This window comes from Tarenaya hassleriana, unplaced genomic scaffold (assembly GCF_000463585.1).
Source record: "Tarenaya hassleriana unplaced genomic scaffold, ASM46358v1 Cleome13, whole genome shotgun sequence".
NCBI classification, from domain to species: Eukaryota; Viridiplantae; Streptophyta; class Magnoliopsida; order Brassicales; family Cleomaceae; genus Tarenaya; species Tarenaya hassleriana.
The window spans coordinates 2,453,689-2,471,792 of record NW_010963495.1 but is presented as its reverse complement, the minus strand read 5'-3'; the positions used below and the strand labels follow the sequence as shown (position 1 = coordinate 2,471,792).

At 35.2% G+C, this 18,104-nt stretch overlaps 4 protein-coding genes across 7 annotated transcripts in view; all 4 read left to right on the top strand.

Annotated features, from left to right (window-relative positions):
* The window catches only part of LOC104807652 (probable sphingolipid transporter spinster homolog 3), a 3,873-nt gene extending 808 nt beyond the window's left edge, over nt 1–3,065 (top strand). For both annotated transcript variants that reach the window (XM_010533025.2, XM_010533027.1), the window contains exons 3-17: nt 1–21; nt 93–194; nt 285–389; nt 496–571; nt 649–723; nt 819–921; nt 1,014–1,076; nt 1,332–1,413; nt 1,517–1,602; nt 1,680–1,756; nt 1,906–2,019; nt 2,156–2,275; nt 2,363–2,491; nt 2,577–2,655; nt 2,789–3,065. In XM_010533025.2, the coding sequence (XP_010531327.1) occupies nt 1–21; nt 93–194; nt 285–389; nt 496–571; nt 649–723; nt 819–921; nt 1,014–1,076; nt 1,332–1,413; nt 1,517–1,602; nt 1,680–1,756; nt 1,906–2,019; nt 2,156–2,275; nt 2,363–2,491; nt 2,577–2,655; nt 2,789–2,859 (1,303 nt within the window). In that variant the 3' untranslated portion in view covers nt 2,860–3,065. The remainder of the gene's footprint in view (nt 22–92; nt 195–284; nt 390–495; nt 572–648; nt 724–818; nt 922–1,013; nt 1,077–1,331; nt 1,414–1,516; nt 1,603–1,679; nt 1,757–1,905; nt 2,020–2,155; nt 2,276–2,362; nt 2,492–2,576; nt 2,656–2,788) is intronic.
* A 73-nt stretch (nt 3,066–3,138) lies between these two features.
* Nucleotides 3,139–5,203, top strand: LOC104807650 (pentatricopeptide repeat-containing protein At4g37170-like). 2 transcript variants are annotated; one of them, XM_010533023.1, is made up of 2 exons: nt 3,139–3,564; nt 3,682–5,203. In XM_010533023.1, the coding sequence occupies exons 1-2, from the start codon at nt 3,389–3,391 to the stop codon at nt 4,910–4,912; spliced, it is 1,407 nt and encodes a 468-aa protein (XP_010531325.1). In that variant the 5' UTR covers nt 3,139–3,388; the 3' UTR covers nt 4,913–5,203. The 2 variants fall into 2 exon arrangements, with proteins under 2 accessions (XP_010531325.1, XP_010531326.1); XM_010533024.2 differs by having other exon boundaries at nt 3,707–5,200.
* A 3,002-nt stretch (nt 5,204–8,205) lies between these two features.
* LOC104807649 (transcription factor bHLH18) lies at nt 8,206–10,000 on the top strand. Of its 2 annotated transcripts, none has more exons than XM_019201836.1 (5): nt 8,206–8,237; nt 8,378–8,418; nt 8,519–8,992; nt 9,275–9,628; nt 9,717–10,000. In XM_019201836.1, the coding sequence occupies exons 2-5, from the start codon at nt 8,383–8,385 to the stop codon at nt 9,789–9,791; spliced, it is 939 nt and encodes a 312-aa protein (XP_019057381.1). In that variant the 5' UTR covers nt 8,206–8,237; nt 8,378–8,382; the 3' UTR covers nt 9,792–10,000. The 2 variants fall into 2 exon arrangements, with proteins under 2 accessions (XP_019057381.1, XP_010531324.1); XM_010533022.2 differs by having other exon boundaries at nt 8,222–8,237; nt 8,358–8,418.
* A 5,223-nt stretch (nt 10,001–15,223) lies between these two features.
* On the top strand, nt 15,224–16,360 carry LOC104807858 (transcription factor bHLH19). The gene is made up of 3 exons (XM_010533284.1): nt 15,224–15,700; nt 15,827–16,204; nt 16,295–16,360. The coding sequence occupies exons 1-3, from the start codon at nt 15,224–15,226 to the stop codon at nt 16,358–16,360; spliced, it is 921 nt and encodes a 306-aa protein (XP_010531586.1).
* Nucleotides 16,361–18,104: the final 1,744 nt, after the last annotated feature.

The window sequence follows — 18,104 nt, the reverse complement described above, 5'->3', positions numbered from 1 at the left end:
CATTCCTGCAAGAGGGATTCAGTAAGCTTTTAAACTTATATTTTTCGTATTTCGTTCACCCTTCTGCGGTCTGATATATCTATGCTTTTCAGGGGGCATTTTAACTTGAATAATTTCCAAGACGGCGTACTGTCATCTGCGTTTATGGTCGGGCTTCTTGTGGCATCCCCAATATTTGCTTCGCTCGCGAAGAGGTGAGATATCTGTAAAGCAGCCATGTGAGCTGAAAATGTTTTTTTTTGGGTACATAGACTTAGAAATGGGATGAAATTTCTTTAGTGCAGCTTCAACCCTTTTAGACTTATTGGAGTTGGATCGACTGTTTGGACTCTTGCTGCTCTTGGCTGCGGCAGTTCCTTCTCCTTTTGGTTTATCGTTATATGCCGTATGTAAGTGCTAATCATATGCTAATTTTAATTTGTTCATAGATGATGGGTGATTATGCTTTCTTGTTCCAAAAATTTCAGTTACAGAGTGATATTATATTTTTCGTAGGTTCGTTGGTGTAGGTGAAGCCTCTTTTATAAGTCTTGCAGCCCCTTTCATAGACGATAATGCTCCTCAAGAGCAGGTTTGATTCGCTTGTGCTTATTTCATCCGATGAATCTTTTCACAATTTCTAAAGTATAACTGATTTATTGGTTTCAGAAAACTGCTTGGCTCGCTATGTTCTACATGTGTATACCCACCGGTGTTGCTTTGGGCTATGTATATGGAGGATATGTACGTAAATGTTAGGTCAACGTTGTGTACAAGTTTTCATTTTCTCGCTTCCACAATCAATCAATCTCCTGCTGTAACTTTACCCGTTGGTTTAGGTTGGAAACCATTTTAGCTGGCGGTATGCGTTTTGGGGAGAGGCTATTCTTATGGCTCCATTTGCGGTTTTTGGTTTTGTGATGAAACCTTTGCAGTTAAAAGGTACATATCTTGACTACCTTATCCATGAGATATTGATCTTTTAGAAATATTGATCTGCTGCCTGTGATCAATGAGTTTTATTCGAAACACAGGTTTTACTGCTGGTACTTCGCAAAAGTCATTACGATCAGTTGAATCAATTGCTCCATCTGTAGGTATTCTCTCTCTGTCTCCTATACTACAGTTTCTGTTATCTGTCACGATGAAGCTCGGTGATATGTGATAATGTTAAAAAACACGGTTTCTTTTTGGTTTTGCGTTGCGAGAGAAAGCTACCATTGTACCGTCATAGAATTATTTGATTTGTTCAACACTGAAGAGCTGAGATAAAATTTTCGGACATACAAACCGTGGGGAAAAAAAAAAGACAGAGATCTCGATTTTGAAAAGCATTGACACTTATTTTGAAGGTCTAGAGACATCAAAAACTGCGGATAACTTTCCGGTTGGTATCGAGATCGAGCATGTTCAGATCTCCAGTGATGATTGCAAGTGAGGGCCCTCTGTTTCTTACATGTCACAGATCTCAACTCTTTTTTATTATTTGTAGTCTGTAGGGATAAGTATTTGTTGCTTCTTTTGTTTGTTCTTACAGGTCGGCAATCTGGAAATCCTTTACCCGATTTGCAAAAGATATGAAAGTTCTGTTGAAAGAAAAAGTCTTTGTTGTTAATGTCCTAGGTATTTTCCTTTGCTTTCATGATTCTTGTCTTTTCACTGTTCTTTTTTAATGCTGATAACTTTCACTTGCCTTACAGGTTATGTGGCATACAATTTCGTTATCGGAGCATATTCGTATTGGGGGCCAAAGGCTGGTTATAACATTTATAAAATGGTGTGGTGATTTCAACTCTTTGCTTCGTTCAGTTTTCTACTGATATGTTTTCCTTCGTGTTCCATAGATCAAAGCAAGTTTTATCTATGGAGCCATGATTTGAAGGCAAGTCGAAAACTTTGTCCTGATTCAGTTGGGGATATTCACAGAAAAGTGCAGATATGGTTTTTGGTGCAATAACAATCATTTGCGGGATATTGGGAACACTATCCGGAGGCCTTGTTCTGGATCGCGTCACTGCTACTATTCCCAATGCTTTTAAGGTACTAAAAGATGTTCTTCTTCCAAGAATATTGCTTGAAATTTACGCGAACGGGCATCTATCTCCTTTCCCTGAAACATTTAGAGAAATCCTTTTAGTGGAAAACCTGTCTAGTTATTCACTTCATCAAACTGCAGCTTTTATCCGGAGCGACTTTTCTGGGATCCATATTTTGCTTCACTGCATTCACCATGAAGAGCTTGCATGGTTTCATCCCGCTCTTCTCCTTAGGCGAGCTTTTTGTATTTGCAACGCAGGTAACAGATCTCTAATACAATTCCCGACTTCTCGTTAAGGCTTTTTTTTAGATAAAACTCCCGTTTTTTTTAAATTTGATTATTCAGGCACCAGTTAACTACGTGTGTCTGCATTGCGTGAAACCAAGTCTAAGACCACTGTCAATGGCTATCTCCACCGTCTCAATACACATATTCGGCGATGTGCCTTCATCACCCCTTGTCGGGGTTTTGCAGGTACTTCTTCTACAATCGTCAAACCCAAAATACATTTTACGAAGGGGACATTATCTAAAGCCGAGAACCCCGTCGGTATTTGCAGGACCATATAGACAATTGGCGGAAAACTGCGTTGATTCTAACGTCTATTCTGTTTCTGGCTGCTGCTATTTGGTTTATAGGTAACCTGCCACTGTCCCCTTTGCAGTTATTAACATTGTTTAGTAGAGAATTAGTTCAAGGATAGACGAAAAATCAAGGTATTTGATCTTACGAAGTTTGATTTACGATGATATGGTCGTGTGGTTGGCCCAGGGATGTTCATAAACAGTGTGGACAGGTTCGACGAGGAAGAGACCGGAAGTGAACCTGTGACAAGTGACTGACTGGCTATATAAGCACAACTCTAACCCAATCAACAACTACTTTGTAGCTTATATCCCCTTTTTTTTTGTCCTCTTTTTTGTCGTGTGATATATATTTATATATATAGTATGTGTCATTATGTATTTCTGTATCCGTACGTTTGTCGTGTACAGTCTATTGAATACGTTACAGACAAAAAAAATCTCTGATATCCAATGTTTCTTCATTTGGTTTCCTAACCAATGTGATATGATATCTCCGACAACGTTTAAACATTGGTGGCATGATTGCATGAAAGGCCCCGGGGAAAAATAAAATCAGTCGAGGCGGCAAAACCGGTTTTCCGGTTCGATCCTTTCGAACCGAACCGCCGTTTCGGTTTCTTCGTTTCAAGCGAGAGACGAAAAGCGCGCCGTTTACGGTGTGTGCGAGAGAAGTGTGCGTTGAAGAGAACCGCCCAACTCTCTCTCTCTCTCTCTCTTGTTCTGGCGTTTCCTCGTTTTAACCGATAGCCAAGAAGCGTAGATCGTGCTTGGGGAGATTTGCCGCATGTTCTTTCCTTCAGTTGGGTTTCACGGTCCGAGAACTTGCGAGATCTTTGCTTTTCTCTGTCTTCATCGGAGTTTATCTAGATCTGCACACCGCCTGTTCGGCGAAATTCCTCACAGAGATGAAAAGCTCGAGTCTTTTCGCCGAATCTATGCCTCAGGAGAGAAACTCACGAGGTTCGCCATCTGCACTGCTATTAATTCTTGCACGAAATCTGAAAGCTGGCAATTGGGTCGGCAAATTCACTCTCATGTAATAAAGATTGGTCTTGAACATAACTTGTTTCTGAGCAGTGCGCTTGTTGATTTTTATGCAAAGAGTGGTGCAATGTTGGATGCGAGAGAGGTCTTCGATGGACTGACACAGCATGATCAAGTGTCATGGACATCTATGATATCTGGTCTGTCCAGAAACGGGGACAGGAAAGGAGCTTTGTTGATGTTCAAACGGATGTTGGTGAGTTCTGTTAAACCCAATTGCCAAACTTTCGTCGGCGTCATGAGTGGGAAGACAGGGCCAGAAGAGGCATTAGTGAATGCTACGATGCTCCACGCCCAGATCGTTAAGCGTGGCTTTGAATCCAACAGTTTCTTGATCAGTACTTTGGTTGATGTTTACTCGAAATGTGGAAGATTGGGTCAAGCTGAAGTCTTGTTTTATGATACAGAAGAGAAAGAGGAGGTTCTTTTCAACCCTATGATATCCGGGTATTGTTTCAATGCTCGTTATGAAAAGGGTTTGAGATTATTTGCTGAAATGAGGGAGAGGAATCTGTCTCCGAGTTATCATGCTGTAACAAGTGCCTTACATGCATGTGGGAGTATAACGTTGCTGCAACAAGGAAGAGAAATACATGCTCTGTTAATCAAATTGGGCTCTGAATTCAATATTTATGTGGTTAGTGCCCTGGTTGATATGTATTCCAAGTGTGGCAGCGTCGAAGAGGCCCGTCGTGCCTTTGATCAAACAGTAGAAAAGAATGCAGTGATGTGGACTTCGATGATTTTGGGGTATGCTCAGAATGGAAAGGGACTCAACGCATTAGAACTTTTCAAGATTTGGAAGAAAGAATGTGACTTCAGGCCAGACCATGTTTCCTTCACTGCCGTATTATCGGCATGTGTCCATTCGGGTCTCGTGGAAAAAGGGTTAGAATATTTCGGAATGTTCAAAAACGTTTACGGGATAGTTCCTGATCAAGATCACTATGCTTGTCTCGTCGATCTTTATGCTAGGAATGGACAATTGGAGAAAGCAAAGGAGTTGATGGAGACAATGCCACAGAAGCCAAACCATTTCATGTGGAGTTCGTTCTTGAGTTCTTGCAGGGATTACGGTGAAATCGAGATTGCAAAGAAGACTGCAGACAAGATTCTCTTGACTGAAACTCGAGATGCTTCATCGTACATTGTACTAGCGAATCTATACGCAAGTGCTGGTTTGTGGGGTGAAGCAGCTGAAGTAACAAGATCGATGAATGAACACAAAATAAAGAAAAACGTTTCTGCAGGAAGCTGGGTTTGATCATTGACTGCAACACGCAATTCGATCTTTTTTTTTTTCTGAATCTGCAGTGAAGAAGAGGGCACACACCTTGTTTCTTGAACTGATCAGGACATGATTCTTGGACGCAATAGCCTAATATGCCTTGTCGGTAAATGCAAACAAATCTCTGCTTCTAGTTCTTGTGGTTAGATTATATATTACAGTAGCACCATTGTAATGGATTTAATGTGAAATTGTTAATTAAGAAGATTACATTCCGAAAAATATTCTGCTTCGATGTCCCAAAAAAAAAAGGAAGAATATTCTGCAACTTGTTCCAGTTAGCCAGTGTGTGTAAATATAATGTCTGTGCTCGTATAGCTGCAATAAACTCAAATTGGATTTAAATCGATTATAATCTAATTCGACCAAATTAAATCTTCCTACTGTTGTCCTTTTGATTTGTGAAAGGCAACCACGTTTTCCATGGAATTCGGATCTCCATCAAATTCCAGATTCTTAATACATATACTTATATATATATATATATGACATCAAGTTACTGATCAATTAGTTATAATAGTATTCGGAATGATACAAAACAAATCCACTAGACGACAAATCTTCTCAAGAACCCTAATTTTACATTTCCAAAGGAAACGACAAAACTGACCAACTACACAAATCCTTGGGAAATGGGCCAATCCATATATATTTAATTGAATTGAAAACGTGGGGTTTTTCCTATTTTATTGGATACGTTATCGCAGGGCTCAATGTGAAAATGTTAGGTCAACCAAACCGAGTGCCCTTTGTTAAGATGAAGTGTCTTTTATGACCAATAATTAATATATATAGGTTCCATTTTTGGACCAACATATAACGATTTAAATGGAAGCTGTGTTGATTTCAGAAGTTTTGCCCATACGTTCCCATTTCTTGACTAACTTTATTACATATTCCAAATCATAGGCTTTATCTTTTCGTTGATTAATTGTTCAAGTATGAAAAAAAAATTAAATCCTCTCCTCTCTCTCTCTCTCTCTCTCTATATATATATATATATATATATATATTCTAATTGTTAATTGAGTTTTACCTAATGTAGAGATAATTGCATGTCTGATTTCTTTCTTCTCGAGGTTCTTGAGATTCTCCTAGACTTCGATCGGACAATAACTTAGTATTGATTAAGATGCAATATTACAATCAAATTTATGGCAAATCTACAGAAAATCCGGGCAATGATAGAACAACTTGGTCCAAAATCCTCCAACCAACACATTACGACGAAGAAATTTACACATAACAAATCCCATTAGAGTTTTTTTTTTTAAATTTATATTTAAGTTTCTCCCAGTGAAAGTTTCTTGCATGACATATTGCCAGCTATATAATAACGTTATCTTTTTTTTTCCCTAAGACATCCTGTGTCTTTATCTGTTTGTATTTTTGTGATGCCATTTAGGGTTTTTTTTATAAAAAAAAAAACTCTTCTCGATCATTCTTTTCTCTTCCATTTTTTTTATTTTTTTGCTCTCACGTTTAACCAACGATACGGATCTATAAAACCACATTATTATGAGTTCCACGACTTTGTATTTAATGAATTATTATTTTTTAAAATTAATTATATCGTAGTCATATTGGTAAACTCTAAATCGTGTTTACATGGGCAAAGATGCTTCAATAATGGGGGGAGTGAAGGAAATGGGATGGGATTAGTTGTTTATTATCTGGCACTAATCTCAAATACAATATAGATTATCGCAATGGCCCACGTGCTTTAATTTGTCTATCGGATATGCCATTTTCCAATCAAAGTTTCGTCACTTTCAAAATGGTTCATTTTTATATTACAAGTTTTCAGGCTTAATCTAGTAATTAATCCCATGTTTAACCTCTGAAACCACGATTGCTTTATTAGAATACCGATGTGCGCTACTCTTGAAGAGCCTCACCAAAACTATCCTTTTAACACACTTTTTTTTTTCTCTTGGTAATATATATTTAAAGTGACATAGATCATTTAAATGTAAAAGATATATAAATATATATGTATATAGTAGATAAATCATTTGAGTTAGTTTCGTTTGTTATTTTTGAAATAATTAGCTAGTCATTATGCTCAATAATACTCAATTATCCATTACAAAAAAAATAATTTACCATTACCAAAAAAAAATAATACTCAATTATGTATTATTACAAAAATTATAATCTTTTGAATCTATTCATAAAAAAAAAGATGAAGTAATAATGTCCTAACAAAAAACCATAGAAAATGAACAGAAAATCGTGGGGAGATCTAGGTTGGTGCGTTGCTTAACTTTAAACAGCAAAGCAGAAGATTCATTTAAAAAAATAATTAAAACAAAGCAGAACTAATAAATGATATATCTCTAACTTACATTACATTTATTAATTTGGACCTGCCATTTGTGTTGGATGATTATGTTTTCTCTATTTGAGATAAAGAACGACATTAAAAAATGATCACGATCTATCATGAAATTTATTCTTGCGGCATATATATATATATATGTAATAGTTAGATTTTTTCAATATATTAGCTTCTTGTTGCCTTATCTTTGGAAGGAAGAAAATGGTATTATTAAAAGGATTATGTAGATTCGGTAATCTTTCAATAAATTTCTTTAATAGACCAATAAATGATATTTAGGATTATGATCTTTGCGTCAATTAATAAACAGTGTATATTTCAATCATTTTATGCACAAATTGTTAGGGTTTCATAGTTCACAGCCCACGTATTCAAAGCGATATTTCCAAGATCAAATGGGCCACATCTCCATATAATGTTACTCCGGAAAAAATAGATAAATTCCTGAAAAAGTTGGTTTCAAAGAAGAACACATTCATGAGTATATATGAAACAACTTTTTACCACAGTTAATGATAACCCATCACGAGGAATTGCGTTTATTCTGTAATTTACATAGATAACACACACACACACACACACACACATATATATATATATATATGAAACAACTTTTTACCACCATTTATGACGAGAAATTGAGTTTATTCTGTAATTTACATCTAAATGCATGTTTCATGGTATGAGCTATACATTTGGCATCAAAATCATCGAGAATTAATAGGTTAAGATCTTTCATTTTTTTAATTAATATCTAATTAACCTTTGGTAACAAAATCCTACAAAGAAAATATAGAAGATTAAGCCGTGGAAAGGATAGAATCTGGTGGCCTGGCCTTCGCACGTGCACATTAACTTCTTCAATACTTGTATATATTCTCCTATTGAGTCACAAAGAAGCCCCATCTCTCTCTCTCTCTCTCTCTCTCTCTCTCTCTCTACACACACACATCCAAGAAGGTAAGCTTCAATCTACTTTGAACATACACATGTGATAGAAGTTCAGATAGATGCGGATTATATGTTCTTGCTTACTATAATTAATGTTCGTCTTTCTTTCCCATCTTCTTTCTGATTCAGATTTGATTTCTATATGGCAGCGACGATGGACTTACCATCCACCAAATGGTTCTCTGAATTGGTATGATCATGTGCATCCTGATGATCTTTTTTATACATATAGATCCATGATATGTTACTACTATATGTTATTCATACATATGCGAATTTCATGGTTACAGGAAATGGAAGAATATAACATCATCCAATTGTACCACATGAATCCCTTGGTTGGAGATGATACTACTCTTCCACAGTCCATTGACATCGCCGAGTATTTTGATGGTTCTTCTTATGAGTTGATTGAAGAGAAACCCTCGAATGCTCTCAAGACTCATCACATACAACCAAAAATATTGTCATCTCCTCCTCAAAAACGTCAACCTTCAACTCAAATTCTTTCTTTCGAAAATGGAGGCTTTGATACAAATGACCTTTCAAATTACCCAATCTTTATCCCTAAGGAGGCAGAGATAAGAAAATTAGAAGTTGAGACAGATCAAAGCCGATATGGACGACGAGGCACCAAAAGGGCTCATCAATCGACTCGTATCCAACCACACGGTCAAGACCATGTACTGGCCGAGAGGAAACGGAGGGAGAAGCTTACTCAGAGATTCGTAGCTCTATCTGCCATGGTTCCCGGCTTGAAGAAGGTACACATTTATATAGGACATATATATATATATCCTTGTTTGCATAATATATAGGATTTAATCATAGGTTTAGATTCGTGGCACATCTCAATACTTCAAAAGGACAAACTCAAGAAGATTAGTGAACTCTCAAAGCATCTGCTTTTGAGGAAATCAATTGAATTAGTCCGTTTGGTAAATTTTTTGAACTTCTATCCAAATTTCCTCTCTTTTTCTAATTCTTGAAGCCACGACATCTATCTATATGTTGGTTATAATCTATGCTCAATGATATGGATGTAGATGGACAAGGCTTCTGTGCTTGGTGATGCGATAAAGCATATAAAACATCTCCAAGATAGAGTGAAGGAGTTTGAAGAAGAGAAGAAGGAAAGATCAATGGAATCCGTGGCTCTCATCAAGAAGTCTCGGCTCGTTCTTGATGAAGAAGACGACAAATCCGACAGCTCAAACTCGGCTCTTCCAGAGATTGAAGTCAGGGTTTCGGGTAAAGATGCCATGATTAAGATCCTTTGCGAGAAGCAAAAGGGTCATGCGACAAAGATCCTTTCCGAAATCGAAAAGCTTCATTTGTGCATCCTCAACAACAACATTTTGCCATTTGGACCCACTCTTGACATTACCGTGATTGCTCGGGTACGAATATATATCATTTGTAGGTTGTGTTGGAGATGACTTGGGATCGATATGGTTATATACTTTCATTGTATAACTGTTCTTGCAGAAGGAGCGTGATTTCGACATGACAACGGTGGATGTTGTGAAGAACTTAAGGTTGGCTTTCTCGAAGTTTATGTGATCTGTCGGCTTCGCTCTTAATTTGGTCGATTTATATGGCAACTCGAGCGAAAGGAGATAATTGAACTGCTCGAAGGTTTCGCCATGAAACGTTTAGTTGATATCCCATGTACGTGTAAGGAGGGTTTCTTTGCTCTTTTCATGACCTCTCTGTTACTTGTATTGTTCACAGATTGTACATGTTTTGTCCAACTGAAACTTCGTTAAGTTCGTATGTCTCGACTATTAATTTCATGTGGATATTTAATTGACGTATATGTAATTTGTTAATTTCCCTACCAGCGTGATAGGACTTTGAATTTTACTTATGGCTCATAGTGTGTGTTTTTTTGGCAGATGGTATTTACCTGCTTGCACATCCTCTTTAAAGATATGATCCAGAAAATTAAAATTTTGGTTATATATATATATATATATATATATGTATACACATGAATTCAAACCACTAGATCCTCTTAGGTTTGTAACTTCTCGTTAAAGCAAAAAATGTTTGGGACAGGAATTCAGACAGCAAAGAGAGATCAAACACAACATGTGTCCAAAATATGGATGGTCGAGACGAAGACATTGCGATACATATACGGATATAGACGAATAGACCGAATTCGAAATGAGAGTATTAGAGAGAAACTATGAGTTATAACCAAAAAAAAAAAATCACGTGTAGACGTTTTTAATTTGTATATGTAAAATGTAGACCGCTAGATATTTCGGTTAAAAAATTATAGAATTTAAGACTGGAAGCGGAAAAATGAGAAAAAAGTAGAGGTCTGCACTTATTTGGAAACGAATCATTAGAAATGATTTGGATATGTTACAAATATCAGAGAATATAAAGCAAAACCGAAATGAATGTACATAAAGCAAAACCGAAATGATTTGGATATGTTAAAATTTAAGACGATGTTGTTGTCGTAAAGGGAGATGCAACGACAAAAGAGTTACATAAGTCACATACAGAAGAATAATACTCAACACGGAAGAAGCTTTAGAGAATGACAAGATTTTCCAATTTAATTTTTTTGAAAAGGACATGCAGAATTTTCAACCAAAAAAAAAAAACTTCGATTAATAAACCACCTTGTGTTTCCAATCAAGGTTTAAAAGACATCGATTATGGAAATTAACTGGTTTGTTTATATATATAAATAATTAATATAGGATAAATGCAGGTTCATCGAGACCAACCGTACGTGTTGGTGAGAAGTGAAACATATCCACATTGTTAAGCCGACAAAGTTTAATCGGTTTTTCACATCATCTGTCATCATTTTTTATATTAATTATCTCGCTCATCAAAGCTAAATATTTACACTATCATAAATTAATTCGATGAAAACATATATAAATAACGAGATTTATCCAAGATGTGATCGCTCTTCTTTTTTTTTTCTGATGAAGGGTTAATATATTGGCACTTCGTTTGTGAATATTTTCCAAAGCAACACCATGCAAATGGATCCAAGCCAATAGGATATTTTGATTTGATTATGTATTTTATATCAAGACAAACATTATATGATGTTTCTATATTGTCGTAAAGACAGTGATGTTGATGTAGGTTGTGTATAGGATAAGCATGACGTGTAGGAAGACGACAAGGGAGAGAGTCTTAATTAGTCGATGAGATGAGTTTCGTTGAAGGAAAGAAAAATAATAAACTTGGTGTGAAAATGAAAACAATAACTCGATAAGATATGATAAACTTAGGATAATAATGAAGATATTGAGGAAATCAAATTAATTAAATTTCAGAATCCGTCAACGAGTTATATCGGCGGCAAATCCCGTACACACCGCAGCAAACTGATCTTCTTCCTTACAACACAACTTTTTTCTTTGTCGTATCCAAAACGGTTGATGAGTTGTCCTAAAACATGACATAAATTATACACACGGTCCAAGAGAGAAAGGGACCCAAAATCCTCGATAGATATAATGGTTTCCTAACAAAATCATGTAACCACACACACACACACGAGCGAGCGCGTACGTGTGCGTGCATCGCATATGATCTATTTGTGGATCTAATCGGAAATACGATCTTAAACGAATTTTGAATATATAATGGATTAGAATTATGTTTGTTTTGAATTTTGTGTTTTATGCACAATTCTTAGCCATTAGGATTTCGTGCTTGGTGTTAGATATTTATTTTTCTGTTCGTTAATTTAAACAAAAAAAGGAAGAAAATATATCTTATGTCGCATGTAACATTCTTTAGGAAACATAAGCATGCCATGTCTTTTCGGGTGCTGTATCTACAGTGAAACGGTAAATATGACAAAAGCATGTTTGAGAAGTTAATATCATTCACGTGATTCACGAAATTCAAGTCGCCATCGAAAACGGAGTTTTTTCTTATATTATATCAAATCAATGATCAAAGGCGTTATTATTATATGATATTCTTACCACAATAATGTTTAAGCTTTAGACCTAACGTCAAAATCCACATGACATCTCGCTTCGGTTTTTTCGTCGGCTATCTGTCATCACCCTCCCCCTTTTTATATATAATTTACGTATACATACATATGTGGTGTGTATATATATATATACATATATCACGCAATTTTCTTGAGAAGCGGGCTAACAATTCGTGAATTGTTTAACTAAATTGGAAACGTGGGCTTTTCAATTTTTATCGGACATCGCAATCACAGAGATGGTGTGAAACGAGTTATCTTTATCTTGGTCTATGTATCGATATATATATACTTTTTCGTATATATATATGTGTGTATATATACATTATGTGTGTATATATGGTTAATATATACATATCGATATATATATACTTTTTCGTATATATATATATATATATATATGTGTATATATACATTATATTTTTGCATATAAAAATATATACACAAAATATACATGTATTTATATATATATATATGTATACGTATAAATATATATAAAATACATGTATTTAAATATATATATATATAAATATATATGTATTAGTATATATATTCAATTGTTTTTTCAATTAAAATCTAAATTTCTAATCGATATCCGTTGGAATTCCGTTGGAATTTTTTTTAAAAATTTTCAACCGACATCTGTTGGAAGTTTTAAAAAACATTTCCAAAAAAATTTCCAACCGACTCCGTTGGAAATTTCCAACCGATTTTTTCAACCGACATCCATTGAAAATGTCGTTAGAAATTTTCAACCCAATTTTTCAATTGAATAAGTTGAAAATTCCGTTAAAAATTTTCAACGGAATTTTAACGGAAATTATCGTTGAAACGCCGTTGAAAACCGTTGAAAATCCGTTGAAAAATTTCCAACGAACATATCCGTTGGAAAATCCGTTGGAAATCAATGATTTTTTTGTGGTGGTTGTCCAACACCAAAGACTTCGTGGGTTAACATATGGACTACCAAGGAGATATTTGATAATTATATTTTTAATAAATGGATTGAAGATCTAAGCCCAAAAAGCCCAAAAATATTATGCATAAGTCCAAGAAGATACCAAACCATTGGAGAGTGTATGGTGCCATCTTTGTACCAAATTTCAGTCAGCCTTTATCAAGCACGAATTTTGGAAACTTTCTACATCATTTCAACCTCATGGAGACCTTTTTAAGCCTTCTAACCGTTGCAAGACATTGGTCTTCCACTTCCACCAACTTTTCACTTATTCCGTACTTTATGGTGTTTTGTTTCCACTATCTTTTTTTAGTGTTTTGTTAGCTCCGACTTATGCGCGAATTTCCCTGGATTTCTTCTGTATTTCTAGCATATTTAAAGGTCTTTGTATGTGAAGAATGATCGGACTCTGAATTAAACAAAAATCGAGTTGCATTTTACTTCTTCTTGGTGTGTCCGAGAGTATCGCCTTCTACGCATGCTTGTGTATGTCACCATTGTGCAAGGTCAAACCGTGGCGGATTCAATATTGATTTGGCTCATTTGAATCCTCTTTCATACCCCTATCTTTCATCAAAAATTGGAAATCATCCGAGTGTTCTTTGGCCTGGAACTTCCCTTCCATCTATCACATAAACCCAGTGCTCTTGAGTGTTCTGTTTTAGTCCGAGTTGTAGGTTGATTTTGAAGGACTCTGAGTACCCTTTGGCCGGATATCCTCTTGAATTCTAACCACAAGAATACCTTAGTGAGTCTGCAAGTGCCCCTGGTTTCGAGTTTGATGCATTCATTGTCCAAAACGCACCATAAGACACACGCACAAACCACAAATTACCGAAAGAAACGAGCGAGACTTCTTGGCTCTGTGCGTGTATCAGGAAGTGATAGGCATATATCCAATAATCCAAGTTATTTTAGTTCACTTACCCTTATTAGAATGGAATTCACGTTAATTATAAGCTTTCAATATATCACCAAATCAATAATATAGTATAGAAAAAAAAAATGTTTATAATATACGATCATTTCCTTCGGTGTTGAGTACTCCCATTAGGTTTCTCGGTATGCATGTGTATATTTTGTTACCGATTTGTGAACAGACGAACATATTTTTCTCATTTACGGCATGTTAGTAACAAATTATTGGAGGAATGAACTGTTTTAAATTATTGGAATTAGATTACATAACATTAATGGAAATTAGTAATTAAATCGGTATTAATTAGTACATTTAAATTAATGAACTCTTTTTTTATCGTATTAATAATGCTACCGATGATAAATAGTTTTAGATTTTTCCGATGAATGTGGATGTTTTATATAAATTGGAAAAACAAAAAGGTAAGAAAATATTAGGGTTGCATCCGTGAATCCGGGCACTGGGCAGGATTATCGTCGGGTTCCTCGTATTAGTGGAAGAGCATTTAATTAGCTGGTTCACACATCTAGAATATTATATATGCATATGACCACGCATATATATATATATATATATATGTGTGTGTGTGTGTGCGCGCGTGTGTGTGTACAGCATATGAACTTTAATTTGACGATCATATCTAATCCAACGATACGTTAAATCATAATCATCACTAGAATATATATATTGCACATGTGTAGTATGTGTATTGAGAAATAACATATCTTCTAGATCAACAAAATATTTGAAATATTATACCAAAAAAAAATATTTGAAATATATTATGTACCACTTCAAAGAAATCTGAATGCACAGCCAGAAACCTTGTAGTCGAAACCCTAGAACGAATTTTCTAGTCAAAATCCACAAGAAGAAAACAAAGGATAATTACAACATAACATTTAAACAAATTTTAATATTTATGTGACGTTTCTTTTTCGTTATGACGCAGTCAAAGAAAATCTGCAAAGGACCGCGTCTCGTTTTCAATATATGGGGACAGTCACCTGAAACAGCTTCATCACAACATACTGCTTATTACTATAAAATAAAATTTTATTTATCATAATCATCAAGTAATCCAAAGTATTATTCATAATCTCAAACCATAATCAAGCTCGACACAAATGGATGATTTCTTCTTACCGGAGTTTACATTCGAAGACATCGATTTCGACTTCTCTATGGACGAGGAAATTCTTTCCTCCGACCGAGAAACCGCACATAAACCTCAGATTTCATATGACCATTGCGACAACGATCAAACACAAGGGTTCTTGTGTGAGCGATCATCCGTGAAGCAGATGAAGAACAGTAGCCGGAATTCTTGCTCGAGTTCGACCACCAAACCTTGTTTTCCTTATAATTTTCCTTCGGAGTTGTTCTCTTTCGAGTTTTCTAATCTTTCACCTCAGACAACGGAGAACACTAATATCGATATTCGTTCACCAAGATTAGGACAAGGGACCAAACGAAAAGGATGCACTCCCGGTGCGAGATCACCGGTCCTCGCAAAAGAACACGTCTTGGCCGAGCGAAAGCGTCGGGAGAAGCTTTCCGAAAGATTCATTGCTCTTTCAGCTCTTATTCCAGGTCTTAAGAAGGTATATATATATATATATATTGATTTCAATCGTTAATCTCGCTAATATGCATTTGTATTCTTTCATCGTTCTCTTTTATCAAATATTTAAGCCCGTTGAAGCATATGTTGTACATATATATTTCAGGCGGACAAGGCGACGGTCCTCGGGAACGCGATCACGCACCTAAAAGAGCTCCAAGAACGAATAAGAGACCTCGAGCAAGAAAAAGAAGCATCGAGAGAAACGGAAACAATGATCGTTGTGAAGAAGTCGAGAATTTTGGTGGAGGACGAAACCCGCGGTTCCTCCTTCTCATCATTGGGCGAGAATCTCGATCAAGAATTGCCAGAAATCGAAGCCAACATGTCGAGAGACGATGTTCTGATTCGACTACACTGCGAGAAGAACAAAGGGTGCATCGTTCGCATATTGAACGAGATCGAGAGGCTACATTTACGCGTCATGAACAGCACAGTGTTACCATTCGGTGACTTCACTCTTGATATCACTGTCCTTGCAAAGGTATATTAACTCATCACGTTTTCTTGTGTTCAACCTATATTGAAGATTCAAAATAACATCGATTTTTTATTTTTTATTTTATTTTTGCAGAAGGAGAAAGATTTCTGTATGACGGTGAAAGATCTTGTTAAGAGCTTGAAACTCGCGATGCTATAATTAAGGCTTTGATGTGGCTGCAAAACAAATGCCGTGTTGTAGTACATTCGCGTCTGTGTTTTTGCGTTTGCGTTGGTTTGACCAGCACAACGTTTGCCAATGATTGCGATTGCATATACAAGCGTCTGAGATGTGGACGAATAATTATGGTTTACAAGAAATTTCTCCGCTCAGTCTGTGCATGTAGGTCAAAGAAAAAAATTTACTTATAAAAATAAATTTGATTGGAATTTACAGATATATTATCTAGGATGAAATATGTTTGAACGGTCGGATCCTGGAGAAGTATATTACAAAAAAACGTTGCAGTTTAGGTCGTGCGTTGAGGATGCCACGTGGTCATCGGGCAATACGTCGCTGAAATTAATAATTTTATAATTATATGTTATGATATCTTCGACATTTTTCACGTGTTGTGGATAAGAGTTTATTTCGGTCAATGGACCGCCAAATGGGATGGTTTCGTTGCCCACATGACTGGAAAACTATTTGTTTTATTCTAAACATGATAAATATAAATTAATAATTGTATATATTCGAAATGGTTTATCTTATTATTTTGAAGGGCGTGTCTGTGAACAGAGTGCATCACGTGACGACATGTGATGGTTGTGTCACCGCTATCTTCTACAAAATATTTAATTTAGAGGAAATAATTTAACATAAGGGAAAGTTAAAATCTCTGTGAATCTTTACCAAATATATATTATCTGTGAATCACCATCGCCTTTGAGGTTTTCTTGTCGTTATTATATGAACCCATATTGTATAAAATAAATAATTCAAAAAAAATAATTAATATATTTTAAAACCAATGATTATAGCGGTATTAAATAGAAATTGAAATCTGGTCATCACGTCAACTGGTTTAGAGATTATATATATATATATCTGATATAAAATTTAGCATAAAAATATATAACATTATAACAAATTCAGAACCATGTAAGAAGTCACATGGACTAAAGATATAAAACTCCATTCATAAAGAATGATACGGTACAGAGGCATGGCAAAGGCAATATTATATTTTAAAATACTTCTATAATAATAAAAATTAATCAAAGTTCATTCTTTTAGAATATATATATATATATACATATATATATATATATATATGATCCATCATATTCTGATATATTGTTTACTTGGTCCTAACAACTATCATGTGATACTTTATGTTAGCAAGTTTTTAATGTCTGAGCTGTGTCCTAAATTATATAATATAAAATTATTAATGGTTAATCTTATCAAGAATCTAGATCAACTTAATTAAAGCTTCTCATGAGATAATTTTACTATTAGTACATCATTTCATTTTTGTCACATGGTTAAACGTCCTCACGGATTAAAGACTTACCAACCGCAGATTATATAATTACGTAAATTAATATTTAATATCTAAACATTTGTGTATTATTATTATCATTTTAATTTGTCTAGATGTGAAACAGTCCAACACAAACGATATAGAATATCGAAAAAGAAACTTTACCTATATATATATATACACACACATGTGTGTGTTTCCAATTTATTTTATATGCATTAAAGATGAATGTTATATTTTACCCCAAAAAAAAAGACGAATGTTATATTAAACAAGAAACAGGAGATAAACATGAAAATCTAAGAGGGCCTCACAGGATAGATTTTTTCCAGACCTCTTTTGACAGGCAAAAAGCTCATCAACCACGAGGAAAGAACTGTACTCCGTTGTTGATGATGGTGATATATATATATA

Bases quoted from the DNA above. Each gene is read 5' to 3' on its own strand.
- LOC104807650 (XM_010533023.1), top strand. From the start codon at position 3,389: ATGTTCTTTCCTTCAGTTGGGTTTCACGGTCCGAGAACTTGCGAGATC. The intron at 3,565-3,681 runs GTTCGCCATCTG...GTTTCTGAGCAG, and splicing joins TCAGGAGAGAAACTCACGAG to TGCGCTTGTTGATTTTTATG.
- LOC104807649 (XM_010533022.2), top strand. From the start codon at position 8,371: ATGGCAGCGACGATGGACTTACCATCCACCAAATGGTTCTCTGAATTG. The intron at 8,993-9,274 runs GTACACATTTAT...ATATGGATGTAG, and splicing joins TGGTTCCCGGCTTGAAGAAG to ATGGACAAGGCTTCTGTGCT. The intron at 9,629-9,716 runs GTACGAATATAT...CTGTTCTTGCAG, and splicing joins ACATTACCGTGATTGCTCGG to AAGGAGCGTGATTTCGACAT.
- LOC104807858 (XM_010533284.1), top strand. From the start codon at position 15,224: ATGGATGATTTCTTCTTACCGGAGTTTACATTCGAAGACATCGATTTC. The intron at 15,701-15,826 runs GTATATATATAT...TATATATTTCAG, and splicing joins TTATTCCAGGTCTTAAGAAG to GCGGACAAGGCGACGGTCCT. The intron at 16,205-16,294 runs GTATATTAACTC...TTATTTTTGCAG, and splicing joins ATATCACTGTCCTTGCAAAG to AAGGAGAAAGATTTCTGTAT.